General features: G+C 40.6%; 1 protein-coding gene across 1 annotated transcript in view; it reads left to right on the forward strand.

Annotated features, from left to right (window-relative positions):
• casp8ap2 (caspase 8 associated protein 2) overlaps positions 1–16,929 on the forward strand; it is a 37,965-nt gene extending 21,036 nt beyond the window's left edge. The window contains exons 7-10 of the mRNA XM_063040389.1: positions 1,645–3,989; positions 7,728–10,392; positions 13,429–13,528; positions 16,089–16,929. Coding sequence (XP_062896459.1) covers positions 1,645–3,989; positions 7,728–10,392; positions 13,429–13,528; positions 16,089–16,145 — 5,167 coding nt within the window. The 3' untranslated portion in view covers positions 16,146–16,929. The remainder of the gene's footprint in view (positions 1–1,644; positions 3,990–7,727; positions 10,393–13,428; positions 13,529–16,088) is intronic.
• Positions 16,930–17,380: the final 451 nt, after the last annotated feature.

Raw genomic sequence — 17,380 nt, forward strand, 5'->3', positions numbered from 1 at the left:
CTGATGGCAGAGAGGAAGAAGCTGTTCCTGAATCACTGAGTGTATGCCTTCAGGATCCTGCATCTCCTGCCTGATGTTTGCAATGAGAAGAGTGCATGTCTTGGGTGATCGGTGACCTTAATGATGGATGCTGCCTTTTTGAGGCATTGCACTTTGAAGATGTCCTGGATGCTGGGGAGGCTAGTGCCGATGATGGAGATTACTGAGTTCACAACTTCCTGCAGCTTATTTTCATGGTACATCTATAGAAATTAGTGAGTGTCTTTGGTGACATAACAAATCTCCCCCAAATCCTAATGAAATATAGCTGCTGTCATGCTTTTGTAAGTGTATCGATATGTTGGGCCCAGTATAGATCCTCAGAGATGTTGAAATTACTCTCTCATACCACTTCTGATCCTTCTGAGGACTGGTGTGTGTTTCCTTATGTTACCCTTCTGAAGTTCACAATCAATTCTTTGGTCTTCCTGATTTTGAGTGCAAGGTTGTTGCTGTGACTCCACTCAACCAGCTGATATATCTCGTTCCTGCACACCAGCTTGTCACTATCTGAAATTTTGCCAACAATGGTTGTGTCATCGGCAAATGTATGGATGGCATTTAGGATGTGCCTAGCCACACAGTCATGGGTATGGAGAGAGTAGAGCAGTGGGCTAGACACACATCCTTGAGGTGCGCCAGTGTTGATTATCAATGAGGTGGAGATGTTATTTCTGATCTGTACAGACTGTGGTCTTATGGGGAGGAAGTCGAGGATCCATTTGCAGAGGGAGGAAGGCCCAGGTTCTGGAGCTTTTTGATGAGACATGTGGGAATGATTTTGTTAAATGCTGAGTTGTAGTCAATAAACAGCAGCCTGACATAAGTACTTGCATTGTCCAGTTGATCAGAAACTGAGTGGGGAGCCAGTGAGATTGCATCTGTAGTAGATCTTTTGTGGTGATAAGCAGATTGCAGTGGGTTCAGGTCCAGGTCCATGCTGAGGCAGGAGTTGATTGTAGCCATAACCAGCCACTCAAAGCACTTCATCATCATTGATGTGAGTGCTACTGGACGATAGTCATTGAGGTGCAGCTCACCCTGCTCTTGCGATTGTTCCCCATTTGAAGCAGGTGGGAACTTCGGAATGTAGCAATGAGAGATTGAAAGTGTAATTCAACCCACTGCTAGATTGTTTTCAGAGTTTTTCTGAGCCCTACCAGGTACTCCATCAGGGCCTGTCCATTTGTCAGGGTTTGTGAGGGTCAAGGACAGTGCTAGGCAATATTACAACAGTAATCCGGTGTGTTGGGTTCTCTATTTTCACAAGTGATATGCCGGTGATGATTATTTAGAGATTTTTTGGGCTACATCCGGGGGTTATTTACAATAGCCAATTAACCTCTTGTCTTTGAGATCTGAGTGTAAACTGGTTACAGAATGTGTAAACAGCATCCAGAGTCAGGATCAAGCCTGGTCACTGGAGATGTGAAGCCACAATGCTAACTAGCAAGCTCTTAAACCATGGAGAGATTTTATTGAAGCAAAACTTGTGAGCCATGCCTTTGTTTGTAATCTTGCTTAGAAATATGTTGCTTAGTAAGCTATTACACATCAGTTATGTTCAGCCTAACAAATAGCTTCTCTTTATTTTCTCTCAATCAGACATTCAATGAATTGGATTGGAAACCCATGCCTGCGTCACCACCATAATCGGCACACTCATCCTCCAGGATCGTTCAATGTTCCAATTACATCACAGAACGATAACACCCATTCCAGACACGACCTTCCTTGTCCATCCAGATCTTCAAATGTTGAACAGTGCCTGCTCACTTCTCGCATAAATGAAGAGGGAAATTGTCCCCAAGTTGGACCACTTGGGTGTGGAAATAAGATTATAGGACCAAAGAGCCAGTGTAATTTACCAAGAGATGCAAAATCTCTTTCTAGCCCTCATTCACCTGTTGGCAGAGAGCATTCTAGCAAGTCCTTCTCACATACAAGTATCGTACCACCTCATAAACCAAATGCCACCAGTGATAAAGCAGAACTCACTCCTTGCAAGGAGAGGAAAGGAACTGAGAAATTGAATGGAGAGGATTTGGTTAAACATGGAACAGTTGAAAAGTCATACATTTCTGAATTATCAGCTCAAGGAAATAAAAACAAAGAGCCCAGTTTTCTACAGAAGATTGATAAACTTGAACAAACTTCTCAGAGTACAAAGTCACATTCTGAAGTGAGGAGTACAAATCGGCATGCCTCAGAGAAATGTTCAGACAGGAGCAGGCATCGCCTTGGTCAGGGCTCGTCAGGAAACAGTGCAGATTCAAAAGAATCAAAAGGTCAAGTTGAGAAGGAGAAGAGACATAAAGAGGAGACCAAAAAAAGTGACCACAGAAGCAGAGAGCAAGCAACAGATAGAAAAAAGGAACAGAGAAGTAATCGGGAAGATGCCCAAGAAAAACACAGAGATGACAGATTAAGAAGTCGATCTTTTCAAAAGGAGAGAGAGCCAGAGAGACGTCATTCTGAAAAAAGAAGTGAGTCGTCTAAGTTGATGAGTCCTACAAGTCCCTGTAGGAGTTCTCGTCGAAGTGTTCACACAGCAGTGGACCACTCTTCTAGAGGAAAAAGAGATCAAAAAGTTGAGAGCAAGAGTTCAGGAAAGGAAAGAAGCACTGATGTTAGCAGAGACCGAAGGAGTAACCAATCCAACAGGAAAGTGCCAGATGAAGAGACTGTCAAGGACAATGTTAGAAGAAGTGGTAAAGATGAGAGCAGAAGCTTAAAGAAAGATGAAAATAGAAAAGAAAAGGATAAATCTGAACAGAAAGAAAATCAGAGAGACCATGGTATTAAACATTCATTACGGAATGGAAGGGATGTTGTTAACAAGGAGCATCGAAGTGAAAAAGACAGAACTAAATTGCCTGAGGAAAGTCAATGGATGACGAAAGGACATTGTACTGAAGATGCAGTACATGGTCATAGTTCAGGTAACTTGCAGAGCTCGACAGATGAACAAAGCTTAGTAAGAGATGCTGATCCCAAACTGCATTTTATGGAAACATTGCAGCTTACTGTTTCTCCTGTGAAGAAACCATCCACTGTTCCTCATGAGGTGGAAACATCGTGCACACAAGCACTCGTTGCAGGTGAGATGGTGGAGCATCCTGAAAGTATGGCATCCACATTGGAGAGTAGTGACAATAGAAGTTCTCATGAAGCTAGTAAAGATGAAGGAAAGGACATAGACTCGGAATCCACTGAGATGCATTTAGGAGAATCTGAGGTTTCTGTGCCTCCAGCTGATCAGGAATCTGTGGTACTTGAAATGCCTTCTGCCCTGGCAAAAGATCATGAAGTGGAAGAAGGCTTAGTGGAAGACTCTGACCCAGTAGAGTCATCTCAAATTGTTGTGGAGACTTTTGGGACTGTGGAAGTTATCAGTGAAACAGTTAGTGAAGAAGTTGAAAACTCCCCACCACTTGTGGAAATTTCTGCCAATGAGCATTTGGAATCAGTAGGAAATTCATCAAAGGTCGATGAGTGTGTACTGAACGAAGTATCCCAGCAGCTTATAGAAGCTGATGATACCATTGATGGACAATGTGAAGATTCAGATTGCCCTGCTGAAACTGACAATACAGTCAGCAGTGAAAAGGTTCTGTCCCTCACTGGCACTGGGAACCCTGGAGATTTCAATCAGCCTCAAGATGTTGCTACAGCAGTTACTGGAGAACTGCCAGAAAATTCAGAGCCCGATGTGACTGACCGTGAAGTTCGGCACACACCTGCAGTAGATTCTTCAGCTGTTACCACACCAGTTAAAAAATCTTGTGTCCCTGACGACCTGGAGGACAACTCCATCCAGAGCATTGACTTCACTTATATTGGCTGTATAGGTGCACCCATCAGTCCTTTAACCAGTCCTCTACGCCCTGTCAGATCTTCAGAATTGGAGAAATCAGGTACATCTGCAGAGAGAAATGTTGACAACAAAGGTAAAAGTGAGCTTTTTTCTTTGTTATTTGTATTTTAGTACAAAATTTTAATATTATACATTTGAGAGTTGTTAGTATTGATGTAAGGTTATTTGAACAAAATATGGCATACAGTCATCCCTTGGTATCTGCGGAGGATTGGTTCCAGGACCCCCCGCGGATACCAAGATCCGCGGATGCTCAAGTCCCTTATATAAAATGGCATAGTATTTGCATATAACTTACGCACATCCTCCCGTATACTTTAAATCATCTCTAGATTTCTTATAATACCTAATACAATGTAAATGCTACGTGAATAGTTATTATAATGTATTGTTTAAGGGAATAATGACAAAAAAAATCAGCCGATGCCAATTCTCCTGTGATCTTTAAGTTCTTGAGGCTGTAACGCTTTACATAGCTAGCCAGCCATCCCTTACTGGCCTTAAACTCCTTCCTCTTGCTCACAACACAAGTAGCGAACGAACGAGACGCGAGGCTCAGACAACGAGTGCTGGAGAGAGACTGAGGATCTGTGAAATGGCGGGAGGCTACAGCAGGGTATGCCTACACATCGCTTCATTTGCGTAGATTCAGCGTAGTGCTCGGCGTGCGGCAAATTCAAGTTTTGCTTTTGGAACTTTCTGGAAATTTTTTTTTGAATATTTTCGATCCGCGGTTGGTTGAATCCGCGGATGCGGAATCTGCAGATACGGAAGGCCTACTGTATTCACATGGGGTTTAGCAGAATAGAATTACACTTTCCACAAGTTATTATCCTGTTGCTATATCTAAATATTTCTTCAATTTTTAATACGTTTGAACATCTCAATGTAAAGTGGATTATGGAATGAAGTGTGATGGTACTGGGCTTGATGTCCGCAAAGTTCTGACCTCAGACAAAGATCTCCTATCTGATATTGATATGGGTACTCTCACTAAAGGGAGGTTATACTGTAGCCACCTACTCTTCATAGACTAGATCACTTCCCCGTTATCCTCCATAGTTAGCTACCAATACCTGCTATTTGAGCGATGGGTCTCCCCACCCTACCGAGCAGAAGATATTTCCGGCTAACAAAGTAGTTTAAACACGATTCATTTATTTTTAGTGATATATGTTTAAATTTAGATAAAATTCTTAAAACATGTTTAAAACTTGCTGAAGATTTTTATCCTATAAAAGGTTTCTAAAGGACAAATATTTTCAAAACACAGATATAATTCCCATAAGCTAAAAAAAATCCACAAGTTGCAGAACGAACAAGTCACTCATTGCAGAAATCAAAGGCAGTGGAATGGATTCTAGTTCATCTCATCTTCTTGTTCTAACTGTAGCAGAGCAGTCTTCTTACTGTTCCTTGACCATTCCTGACCAAGCCTGACTGCTCTCTTACACTTAGACTGTTTCTTTTGCCACTTACTGTCTTCACATGCATGTGGTATATTTTTTGTTTGGATACATTTTCACACAGATGGTCTAAAAGCTTCTGGAGGTGGATATCCCAAAATTAATGCTGTGATGGCTGACTGAGTACATAAATCTTCCAACTATTGATAGATCAGTTATTTAATGTGCTGAGTGATGCTGTTAATCTGGTCTGCAATAGCCCCATTGTCTTACACTGCATCTCTTGAGCAATTGGCCCGGTGCTGTGGACTGGCCATCTGGGCTCCATAGACAGTACTGTTTGTTCTGATTATTACTTGCATTTTATATTAAGAACTGAAGACTTACAGCAGGAAGCTGAACAAAGAATATTGGTTGGAAGTTTAACTTAAAAATAACTCTTTGATCTCTAGAACTGTGTGCTGCTAGGTTAGAAAGCTGAACCTGGCAGAAAGGCCCCCAGCCCGGAATATCATCACCTGAGTGTATCTTCAGTTAACCAGATGCAGTCATATTCTTTACTTAAATATGACATATTTCATAATGCAGCTTGAAACCTTAGTACCTTAAATTTGCTTTTTTTTGTAACGATGTACGAGGGATAAGGAATAAGATTTAAATTATGAGGAGAGAATAAAGAATTTAGACGTCTGAGAGCTCTTGGGTAATGAGCAACATGATAATAGCATAAAAAAAATCCCTGGTAAGGTAAGCAACACACACAAAAGTTGCTGGTGAACACAGCAGGCCAGGCAGCATCTCTAGGAAGAGGTGCAGTCGACGTTTCAGGCCGAGACCCTTCGTCAGGGCTAACTGAAGGAAGAGTGAGTAAGGGATTTGGAAGTTGGAGGGGGAAGGGGAGATCCAAAATGATAGGAGAAGACAGGAGGGGGAGGGATGGAGCCAAGAGCTGGACAGGTGATAGGCAAAAGGGATACGAGAGGATCATGGGACAGGAGGTCCGGGAAGAAAGACAAGGGGGGGTGGGACCCAGAGGATGGGCAAGGGGTATATTCAGAGGGACAGAGGGAGAAAAAGGAGAGTGAGAGAAAGAATGTGTGTATAAAAATAAGTAACAGATGGGGTATGAGGGGGAGGTGGGGCATTAGCGGAAGATAGAGAAGTCGATGTTCATGCCATCAGCTACCCAACCTAATGGCATGAACATTGACTTCTCTAACTTCCGCTAATGCCCCACCTCCCCCTCGTACCCCATCTGTTACTTATTTTTATACACACATTCTTTCTCTCACTCTCCTTTTTCTCCCTCTGTCCCTCTGAATATACCCCTTGCCCATCCTCTGGGTCCCCCCCCCCCGCCTTGTCTTTCTTCCCGGACCTCCTGTCCCGTGATCCTCTCGTATCCCTTTTGCCTATCACCTGTCCAGCTCTTGGCTCCATCCCTCCCCCTCCTGTCTTCTCCTATCATTTTGGATCTCCCCCTCCCCCTCCAACTTCCAAATCCCTTACTCACTCTTCCTTCAGTTAGTCCTGACGAAGGGTCTCGGCCTGAAACGTCGACTGCACCTCTTCCTAGAGATGCTGCCTGGCCTGCTGCGTTCACCAGCAACTTTTATGTGTGTTGCTTGAATTTCCAGCATCTGCAGAATTCCTGATGTTTCCCTGGTAAGGTAATTGGAAACCACATATGGTTATTCTAACATGATACATTCTTTTCCCCTGTCTACTAGTTGTTAACCATTGCCATCACCAATACTTCTCAGAAACAAACAAATTGATTACCTTGAATATTTACACACCCAAGAAAATCTCCTTTCTTCACATGGAATTTTCAAATTAGCTGAAGGGAAAGAGTCGTCATTGCAGAGAGAAGTCTTATTAAGAAAACACAACAAAAGTCAGTATGTCAACTTGCAGTTAATTCAATGGGTTCATTTTGGGATTAAAGGAATTGAAAACACTGATTTGAACAGATAATATGTAAAGAAGTGGAGTCAAAGGTAGAAAGAAAGTTATTCAGTAGGTGGCTTTTGAACTCAACTTCCTTTCCTGATGAATAACTGAGTTTATTATCTTTTTTATCAAGTGAGAGGTGATCACTGTCCAAAGTGATATTCATAAGGTACTAATATTAGTTTATTATTGTCATGTGCTGAAATATAGTAAAGAACTTTTCATGTGTCAGGAAGGCAGATTGTGCTGTACTTTACATCAAAATAGTAAACAGAAAACAATGCCGAATATAGTGTTGCAGAGACAGAGAAAGTATGGTGCAGGGAAAAAAAGGGCAAGGGCCATAAGCCTTTGTTTCTAAAATTATGAATCATGTTGACAAGCAATATTGTTTAAAAGATTTATGAATTTTAGATGCAACTTCATCTATTTTAAATTGTTTGTTCATTTAGATTCTAAAGTGAAAATGCAAGATAATTGTTCTGTAAGCAGTTGCACCCTTGAGTTAAATAAAGAAAACCAGGAGCCTTTGTGCAAAGAAGGAATTAAAACCTTGGGGACTTTAGAAGAAATAGAAGAAGGAGAAATTGTAAGTGATGTGGATGAGTGTGTATCTCAAGTGCAGAAACCAGCTTGTAACGTTGAAGTAATGAAAGAGAGCAGCAGTGAAGAGAAAGGTAATCCCAATCAAAGTGCAAGTGAAAAGGAAACAAGAATGGTAAATCCTGATGAACCTTCGGTAAAACATTCTTCTGAGGTATTACCCAAAAATAAATCTGTTAAAAAGCAAAGAGAAAAAGCAAAAGTTATGTCATCAAACCAAAATACTGAAGGACTCAAAATACCTTCATTGAGTTCTGTGGAAAAAAATCAGATTAAATCCTCAGTTGCTGATTTAATGGAAGCTCTAATAGCTGCTCGAAAAAGCGTCCGACAAAAGTACATGAAGCTTCATAAACAATTTGAAGTCCGCAGGTTTAAACGAATTATTGAAATTGCCATTGTGGAATTCATCTCTGCAGTTAAAAAGTACAAATTTCCAAAGTCCCGGAAACAGCAGAAGAGTTCCATCTGTGCACTGATTGAGACTGTACTATCACAAGTGAAATCCAATGGGATTGTAAACACTATTTTCTCACAACAGGCTCTGAATATGAAAGAAAAGTTGTGGCTATTTGTGGAAAAGCAGTTTGATTTTCTGTTTGACAAGATCCGTGAGATATTCATCTCTTGTGAGAATATAAGTCTGGAATTGGCCTTGGAAGAAGAGAGAAAAAATGAGAAGGTGATCAAGAGTAAGAAGAAAAATGCAGTGGTTAAGCACAAAGCTGATAAAGTTCCAAAGCTGAAAAAGTCCCCCTCTTCAGAGCCATGTTTGGTAAATGATGCTTCGGGCAAAAGGAACTCTGAGCAAAAGAAACTGGCTGCTGACAGGGGCAGAAAAAATGGAGCTGCAGTGAATAGATATTCAAAGAGTAAAACTGAGGTTTCAGCTGGTGGTATCTCCAAGGAAAATTCTCAGCCTCCCACAAAAGTCAAAAACTTGCTGTCTCTGAGTCAGATGAATTGGAATGCTTCCAGTGATTCACTGATAAATTCAAACTCTACTAAAGACTCTCATGAGAAAACTGAGCTTGGCATTCTGACAGAACAGCAGGCATCTACTCTTACTTTTAACCTGGTAAGCGATGCTCAGATGGGTGAGATATTCAAGTGTTTGTTACAGGGGTCCGATCTGCTGGAGCAAGGGATTTCTGCATTGGAGTGTAATTCTTGGTCTGTTCCAGAAAAGCTGCATCCTGATGTTAACACACATTTATCCAGTGTTCCTTCCACTTCAGACAAAGCACCTCTGGTGTCCCAGGGAGATGGTATTTCCTGGCCTCCAGTTACACCAAACAAACGTGCTGTTAGGTTAAGACCACCACTCAATATAGATGTTTTGGATGAAAGCTGCATGCTAGAAGTTCCTGATAAGGTAGTACAAAACAAAGATGCTCTGGTGATCAGTCGACCTGAGGACTCAAATAGCCAGAAGGTAAATGAAGCAAGTTCAGGTCTACAAGCACGTTCTTCCATATCCTCCATTCTGATGGAGGACCTGGCAGTTTCTCTTACTGTTCCTTCACCTCTTAAATCAGATGGGGAAATCAGCTTCTTAACATCTCAGAATGGATTATCCTTGCCTGGTGAAGTGAGTGAAGCCATTTTGTCGAGCCATTACAGTGAAAATGCTGTCCTTGATGAAGAGGATGCTTCAGAGCAAGATATCCACTTGGCGTTGGATTCGGATAATTCTAGCAGCAGGTCCAGCAGTTCCTCAACGTGGAACAAGCAGACATCTGCCTCTTCTTTTCAGTATCGAAACCATCCCCCAATGCAGGCTGTTGTAATGGAAAAGTCAAATGATCACTTCATCGTCAAGATAAGATGCAAGGCATCCAATACGAACTCTTCACTGCAGAGCTTGCCCTCTGCTGCCGTGGTGAAGGAGAATGAGACTTCTGAGTTGGGGCTAGGTGGACAGCCTGTTGTGGATACCATTGATAAGCGGGTAATATTACCTAATAACAATGTGCAAGAAATGCCTGAGAAGCAAGTTCATGTCATGTCTGAGTCATTGCCTAATCACTCCAGAAGTTTGAAGCACCCAGTAGGTGAAAGCAGAAATACAGAGGAGTCAGGAATGGAGGTTGATATATCGCCATCTCCCTCAGAGAAAGATAAGCTATCACTACCCAAAAACTGTACAGATCATTTACCTTCACTTGAAGCCCCCAGTGGGAATACAAAAGGTGATGCATTACTGATTGGGACAGTCTTGAAAACAACTCCTAGCTCAGGAAGCAAGAAGAGGAAATGTAATGTACAGGTGGATTCCGTGGAGAAAAGAGCACGCAAAGAACCAGAGCCTTTGAATGCAAGTAAGAAAAATGATAACAAAGCCAACACTAAAAGAAAATCCACTTCCTCAGCAAATAAAGCTGTCAAAAGGACTGCAGATACACCAGAGAAAACGAAATGCAATACTTGTCGGTCTACAGTCCCGTCACAAACCAGTCTACCTGCTAAAAATATAATCAAGAAGAATGGTGAAGTTGTAATTGCATGGACTAGGTAAGATTACAATTTGTTAATCTTAGTCTTTAAAAGTTTGCTTACCAGATGTACAAAGTGCCTGAGTATATTTGCAAAATATTTGCTCTGTGGATTGCCTAGCATTTACATGGAATGTTTTAATTTCTTTGGAGAATAGCCACAGACTGTACTGCAGGACAATGCTGGTTTGAAGAGAATGGCAGGCATCATGTCATGATCTGCAGGCCTAGCATATCAATGGCATCACTTCACATTCCTTTGGCCGTGTTCTCACAAAGCTCATATAGCAGTTTTCCCCTCTGCCTCTATTTTTCATCAACAATGTAAATGATGCTGTCTTTAAGCCAGGACACATTACCTTTCAAAATTTCCAGAACACGATCTCTTTGAAGGTAAAACTGTTGTTAACATCCTGTAGATTACAGTGAGAAGGTAGATTCTGCCCTTGAGAGAATGAGGTGACCTTGTATTAACGGGCAGAATCAGAACCGGGTTTAATATCACCGGCATATGTCATGACGTTTGTTAACTTTACAGCAGCAGTACAATGCAATACTCAATAAATAAATTTTCGAGAGAAAAAGTGAATTACATTAAATATATAGTATATGTCTATTATATAGTTCAGTTAAAATAAGTAGTGCAGAAAGAAAACAAATTAAAAAGTAGTGAGGTAGTGTTCATGGGTTCATTGTCCATTCAGAAACCTGGTGGTAGAGGGGAAGAAGCTCATCCTGAATGTGTGCCTTCAGGCTTCTGTTCCTCCTTCCCGGCACTAACAGTGTGAAGAGGGAATGTTCTAGGTGGTGGGTGTCCTTAATGATGGATGGTGCCCTTCTAAGGCATCGTTCCTTGAGGATGTCGTGGATACTATGGAGGCTAGTACCCATAATGAAGCTGTCTAATTTTACAAATTTCTTCAACTTACTTCAAACTTGTACAGTAGTCCCCCTCCCCCAAAACCAAATGGTGATGCAGCCATTCAAAATCCTCTCCATAGTGCATTTGTAGAAGTTTTTGAATGTTTTAGTTGACCAACCAAATCTCCTCAAACTCCTAATGAAATATAGCTACCATCTTGCCTTTCTTGTAGCTGCATCAATATGTTGTGTCCGGGTTAGGTCCTCAGAGATGCTGATACTCAGCAACTTGAAATTGCTCACTCTCTCCACTTCTGATCCCTCTGAAGATTGGTTTGTGTTTCCTCGTCTTACCCTTTCTGAAGACCAACATCAGCTCTTTGGTCTTGCAGATGTTGAGTGCAAGGTTGTTACTGCGACACCATTCAGCTAACTAGAATATCTCACTCCTGTACGCCCTTTCATCACCATCTGAAATTCTGCCAACAATGGTTGTATCATCAGCAAATTTATAGATGGCATTTGTGCTGGAAGCCCAAGAAGAGTTTATTCATAGAGCCATTTATTAATTATGATGGTGCATAATAGTCTGTTTCTTCTATGTGGAGATTTATTTAAGCAGGCTTTTAAATGTGTTGGCAGTCCTGAGACAAATTAAGGTGAATAAATTTGCAGGGCCTGACAAGGTGTTCCCTCGGATGCTGAGGGAGGCATGTGGAGAAATTGTCAGGACCCTAGCAGGGATATTTAAATCTTCCTCAGCGACAAGTAAGGTACCAGAGGACTGGAGGATAGCCAATGTTGTTCTGCTGTTTAAGAGAGGCTCTTAGAACAACAATTATTATATTATAGGCCAGTGAGTCTGACGTCAATAGTGGGAAAGTTAATGGAGGCTATTCTAAGGGACCAGATATATAAGTACTTGGATTGGCATGGACTGATTAAGGATAGTCAGCATGGCTGTGTGCCCGGTAGGTCATGCCTAACTAACTTTATAGGGCTTTTTGAGGAAGTTACCAGGAAAGTGGATGAAGGCAAGGCAGTGGATATTGTCTACATGGACTTTAGTGAGGCATTTGACAAGGTCGCGCTTGGGAGGTTGATTAAGAAGGTTCAGCCATTCAGCATTCAAGATGAGGTAATAAATTGGATTAGACATTAGCTTTGTGGAAGAAGTGAGAGAGTGGTAGTAGATGTTTGCCTCTCTGACTACAGGTCTGTGACTAGTGGAGTGCCACAGGGATCAGTGCTGGTTCCATTGTTGTTTTTCATCTGTATCAATGAACTGGATGATAATGTGGTTAACTGGATCAGCAAATTTGCAGCTGGCACCAAGATTGGGGGTGTAGTGGACAGCGAGGAAGCCTATTATGGCTTGCAGCAGGATCTGGACTAGCTACAAAAAAGGTCTGAAAAATGGCAGATGGAATTTAATGCCGGCAAGTGTGAGGTGTTGCACTTCAGTAGGTCTCATGCAGGGTACATGTTACACAGTGAACGGCAGGGCACTGAGGAGTGCAGTAGAACAAAGGGATCTTGGAATACAGGTCTATTCTTCATTGAAAGTGATGACACTGACAGGGTCATAAAGCTTTTGGCACATTGGCCTTCATAAATCAAAGTATTGGGTACAGGAGGTGGGATCTTATGTTGAAGTTGAAAAAGACATTGGTGAGGCCTAATTTGGAGTATTATGTGCAGTTTTGGTCACCTACCTACAGGAAAGGTGAAAATCAGGTTGAAAGAGTATAGAGAAAATTAACATGGATGTTGCTGGGTCTGGAGGACCTGAGTTAAAAGGAAGGATTGAATAGGTTAGGACTTAATTCCTTGACACATAGAAGACTAAAGGAAGATTTGATAGAGATGTACAAAATTATGAGGGATATAAATAAGGTAAATGCAAGTAGGCTTTTACCACTGAGGTTGGGTGGGACTACAACTGGAGGTCAGGGGTTAAGGGTGAAAGGTGAAAAGTTTAAGGAGAACATTTGGGGGAAACTACATTCAGGGGTGTGAGAGTGTGAAATGAGCAGCCAGCACAAGTGGTGCATGTGAGTTCAATTTCAATGTTTAAGAAGTTTGGATAGGTATATGAACCGTAGATAATTTATTGGACGATTTGTGTTTCCCTTTGCCTCTACGCTTTCTGTAAATTATTCTGTGTGATCCAGTTTTACTCTTCTTTTTTCAGGGAGGATGATCGGTCAATATTGTTGGATTGCCAACAGAAAGGAGCAAATGAAGAAACTTTTAGCTACATATCTAAAAAACTACATAGGTCCCCACGCCAGGTAAACATGGGTCCCTTAGAGATGAAGCAGTGATTTATTGTATACTGTAGGAGCCCCAGGTTATGGATGATCTGATTTTGTGTAAATTCTCTCATATATTTATACTATTTTCCAAAAAAGTAATAACATGTCCTTTTATTAAGGCTTAATACAGTATGGATTCCATTACTTTAATTATGGGTAGTGTTACAATGAGTATTCAGTGAAATGAAAGAAATTTAGCAAGTATTTGTAGAGCTAAGCAGCATGAGAAGCGGTACAAAATAGATGTTTCTGACAAGGTGAAATTGACTGATAGACAATTCTGAGGAACAGAATCCTGATCTAACCTGGGGACTGCCGGTACTTGGTCTTGGACTCTCGAATGGAATAATATTTTGAAACTGAATTTTACATTGCCAGAAAAAACTAGTCAAAATGACACTTTGAGTGAAAATCATTTGCTCTTGAGTCCTCCCTTGGGAAGTAAGTTCTAATCCCAGGCAATCCCTTGAGATGGATACTGACTTGCTTCTACTCCATTCTTTGCACCCCGTGGTGGCTCAGTGAAACCAGTGCAGACCTGCGGAATCTGGGGCAGGTAGACCTTGACTGAGGAGGTGGCTATACTATCTGGGATGTAATCTCTAAATAAATAAATATTGGAGTGTTCGTAAAGTTAAGGAAAGTAAATTTCAATAAATTAATCTTTGAAGATTACTGGTGGGACTTAGCACAATTTGCCTCAAATTGATCATCAGATAAATTCAGGTGTTAAAGAGATTCGGAATTGCTCATTTTGGTGTTTTGTGTTCAAAATTTTATTTTGATTTTAACATTTTTGAAGTGTAACTGAAAGTTCAGCCTAACAAAGTGTGATTTTAAAGAATGTTGCAACAAATGCTAGATTTTCTGTTTAATAGAAAGTCACTGGCTGAGTATCCTGGCATTCTCTGTGTACTTCAGCATTGGCAGATTTTGTTTCTAAGTTGACTGAACTTTCGAATTGTCTTTGAATTGGTAGATTGTGGGATGAAAACATATCCAAAGCATGAAGTTTCAGTCTTAAATGTCATTGTTCAGTATTAAGGGGGTTATGTGCAGGAAGCTTTGTCCTGAAAATAAGCTTGCACCAATGTGAAATTAGGGAGATTCATGGGTTTTGAACATAGGACATTTTTGTTTGATTTGGTTACAAACTTCAGTATCAGCACATGTACGTTTTCTTGTTGAATTACATTGAAAAAGTGTAGCTATATTCAAAATACACTCTGTCGTAGAGCAATTTTGCCAGCCTTAGCTTGGTGATAGAAATTTTACCTCTGGTTTCAGCTGCAGCCACTTCTGCTCAAGGTTGAGGGAGTGCTGCTCTTTTGGAGATGCTGGACCAGAATGTCCTGGATATGGCCCGATACCGAAAACAGTCACTCATTGTAACCAGCCACCCACACTAACATCTTCCAGATCTTGAAGAGTAACAAAGCTTACCCTCTGGCGTGGTCTCAGTAATTTAAGTGGTCATTGAGCATCTGTTCGAACAGATGCAAATTTACAAAGAAAACAGGAAAAAGTATAATTTGTAAATACCATAAAATGATACCAATTTTTAAAAAAATCTTGAGTATAGTAGAATAAGTGAGCCACCTACCTTTGTATAACTTTTTAATCCATAAGGTAAACAACATCATTGCTGTTCGTGTGTTGACCAGCTCGTGTGTTAATCGGAAGGTCCAGATGAACTTTGCATCCTTCACCCTAGCCTCACCACATCACTGCTCTGCCACTGGGCTTCATGGTGAATCCTGAAGACAAGTGGCATCAGCCAGTTTGAGTTCTGTGCCCAAATAGAATACATGGGGAGAGGCTTGAGCTGCACCTACAGATAATTGGCACTTCCCTACGGAACCACTGGTCAAGGGAAGTTTGATCGAGGCTGTTGTTTACAGTCAGGTGTTGTTCTCGATTGTAAACAGTAACCTGTTGGATGACTGTAATCATTTCACTTCTGTGAGTAGAGTTGCCCTGATATCGTACGATGGCACCGGGCCTGTATTCACTAGAATTCAGAAGAATGAGGGGTGGTCTCATTGAAGCCTATTGAATGGTGAAAGGCATTGATAGAGTGGATGTGGAAAGGATACTTCCTATAGTGGGAGAGTCTTAACACCAGAGGACACAGCCTCAGGATAGAAGGGCTTCCTTTTAGAACAGAGTTGAGCAGGAATTTCTTTAGCCAGAGAGTGGTGAATCTGTGGAATTCTTTGCCACAGTCGGCTATGGGAGCCAAGTCTTTATGTATATTTAAGGCAGAGGTTGATAGGTTCTTGATTGGTCAGGGCATGAAGGGATACAGGGAGAAGGCAGGAGGTTGGGGCTGAAAGGAAAATTGGATCAGACATGAGGAAATGGTGGAGCCGACTCGATGGGCCGAATGGCCTATTTCTGCTACTATATCTTATGGTCTTATGGTTATCCTGTCTAATGTACATCCCTTAACAAAGATCCTTATTATGAACAGGAAATATTAGAAAATAAAACTAAATATGACCAAAGATTTAATTCGATTTTATTTTTGTTCCAGGTATCAGAAAGGTTCCGTTGTTTGATGAAGTTATTCAAAAGGACAAAACATGAATAACTGACAAATTATTCTTCCGAGATTTATATTTTTTCTAAATGACTCTGGGAATTTTGGAGAAGCAATATGATCACTGAAGTTAAAAAATAGGACAAACCACCATGGGAAGTAAACTCTGCCTTTTGAGTTATCAATCCTTGTGCTCAAGTATCAGTCTCTTTAGACCCCACTTTGAAATGGTATGCACACGTGATGCAAGCACTCTTCATGCCAATTATTATTATTACCTTATCAACTATTGCCACCTGCCTCTCTCTTTACCAACTCAAAATGATCTGAATGTTGAGAGATTCACAATGTTCAAAGAACCGGGTTTTAAATACCGCAATTTGTTTCACGTCTTTCAGTTGTGAGACAGAAGTGAACTGCTTTTAATAATGTTGGCCTTTTTGTACAGTTGTCTATATTACTGACATATGACTGCCGAACTCAGTGCATTCTACTGAGGTGTGCTGTCAGATTAGTATAATCTGTAAAGTATAAATATTATTTGTACATAAATCTGTTAATACAGTTTATATTTTTATGTGAATATCTTTGAAAGCAGGTTTGGAACTTTCTGAAATTGCTTGCATTCACAGCTGTTTTTTGTTGATAATGCTGTAAATTTGTTAATATTATAAATACAAGTTTTTGAAATTTACATAAGTTGTCCAGTATGTTTCAAACTGTGAAGATTATTTATTTTTGCTAGGTTTCAATGTGAGAAGTAAAACCTTCTGTTTTCTTGTCAGCCTTTTCTTATTGCCATGCTTGGATTTATTGCTTAAATAAATTCTGTGCAGAATAGCTACTATTATGTTTGCCTTGTTTCTAGGATAGGAAATATGAGTTTGACTCTGGTATTTTCCAATTAGAGTGAATCCATTAGATTGAGAAATGGAATACTGTATTAAGCTGTGGTTCTATGATAAAAATTCCTAGAACAAAATAATAAAAGAATGCTTCCAATTGAATGTCTTAAAACCAAAAATTCAGAATCATACAGAAGTGAATAACTACAAATTACAGAAACACAAACATCACTGATACTGCCTTTCCTTTTTCTAAAAAAAAGGTTACATTTTCATTGGTCATAGCAGCTAATATTTTTCAAGATAAATGATTGTATCATTTTGAAATGGCCTTAGATTTTCAAGTAACTGCTCCTAATAAGCATTTGACCAGAGGTAAAGCTCCTGGAAGCTCATTTCAGTTGGCCATGAAATATTTTGGTAGAGAACAATGGAGTGACA

This window comes from Mobula hypostoma, chromosome 2, assembly GCF_963921235.1.
Source record: "Mobula hypostoma chromosome 2, sMobHyp1.1, whole genome shotgun sequence".
Classification (NCBI taxonomy): Eukaryota; Metazoa; Chordata; class Chondrichthyes; order Myliobatiformes; family Myliobatidae; genus Mobula; species Mobula hypostoma.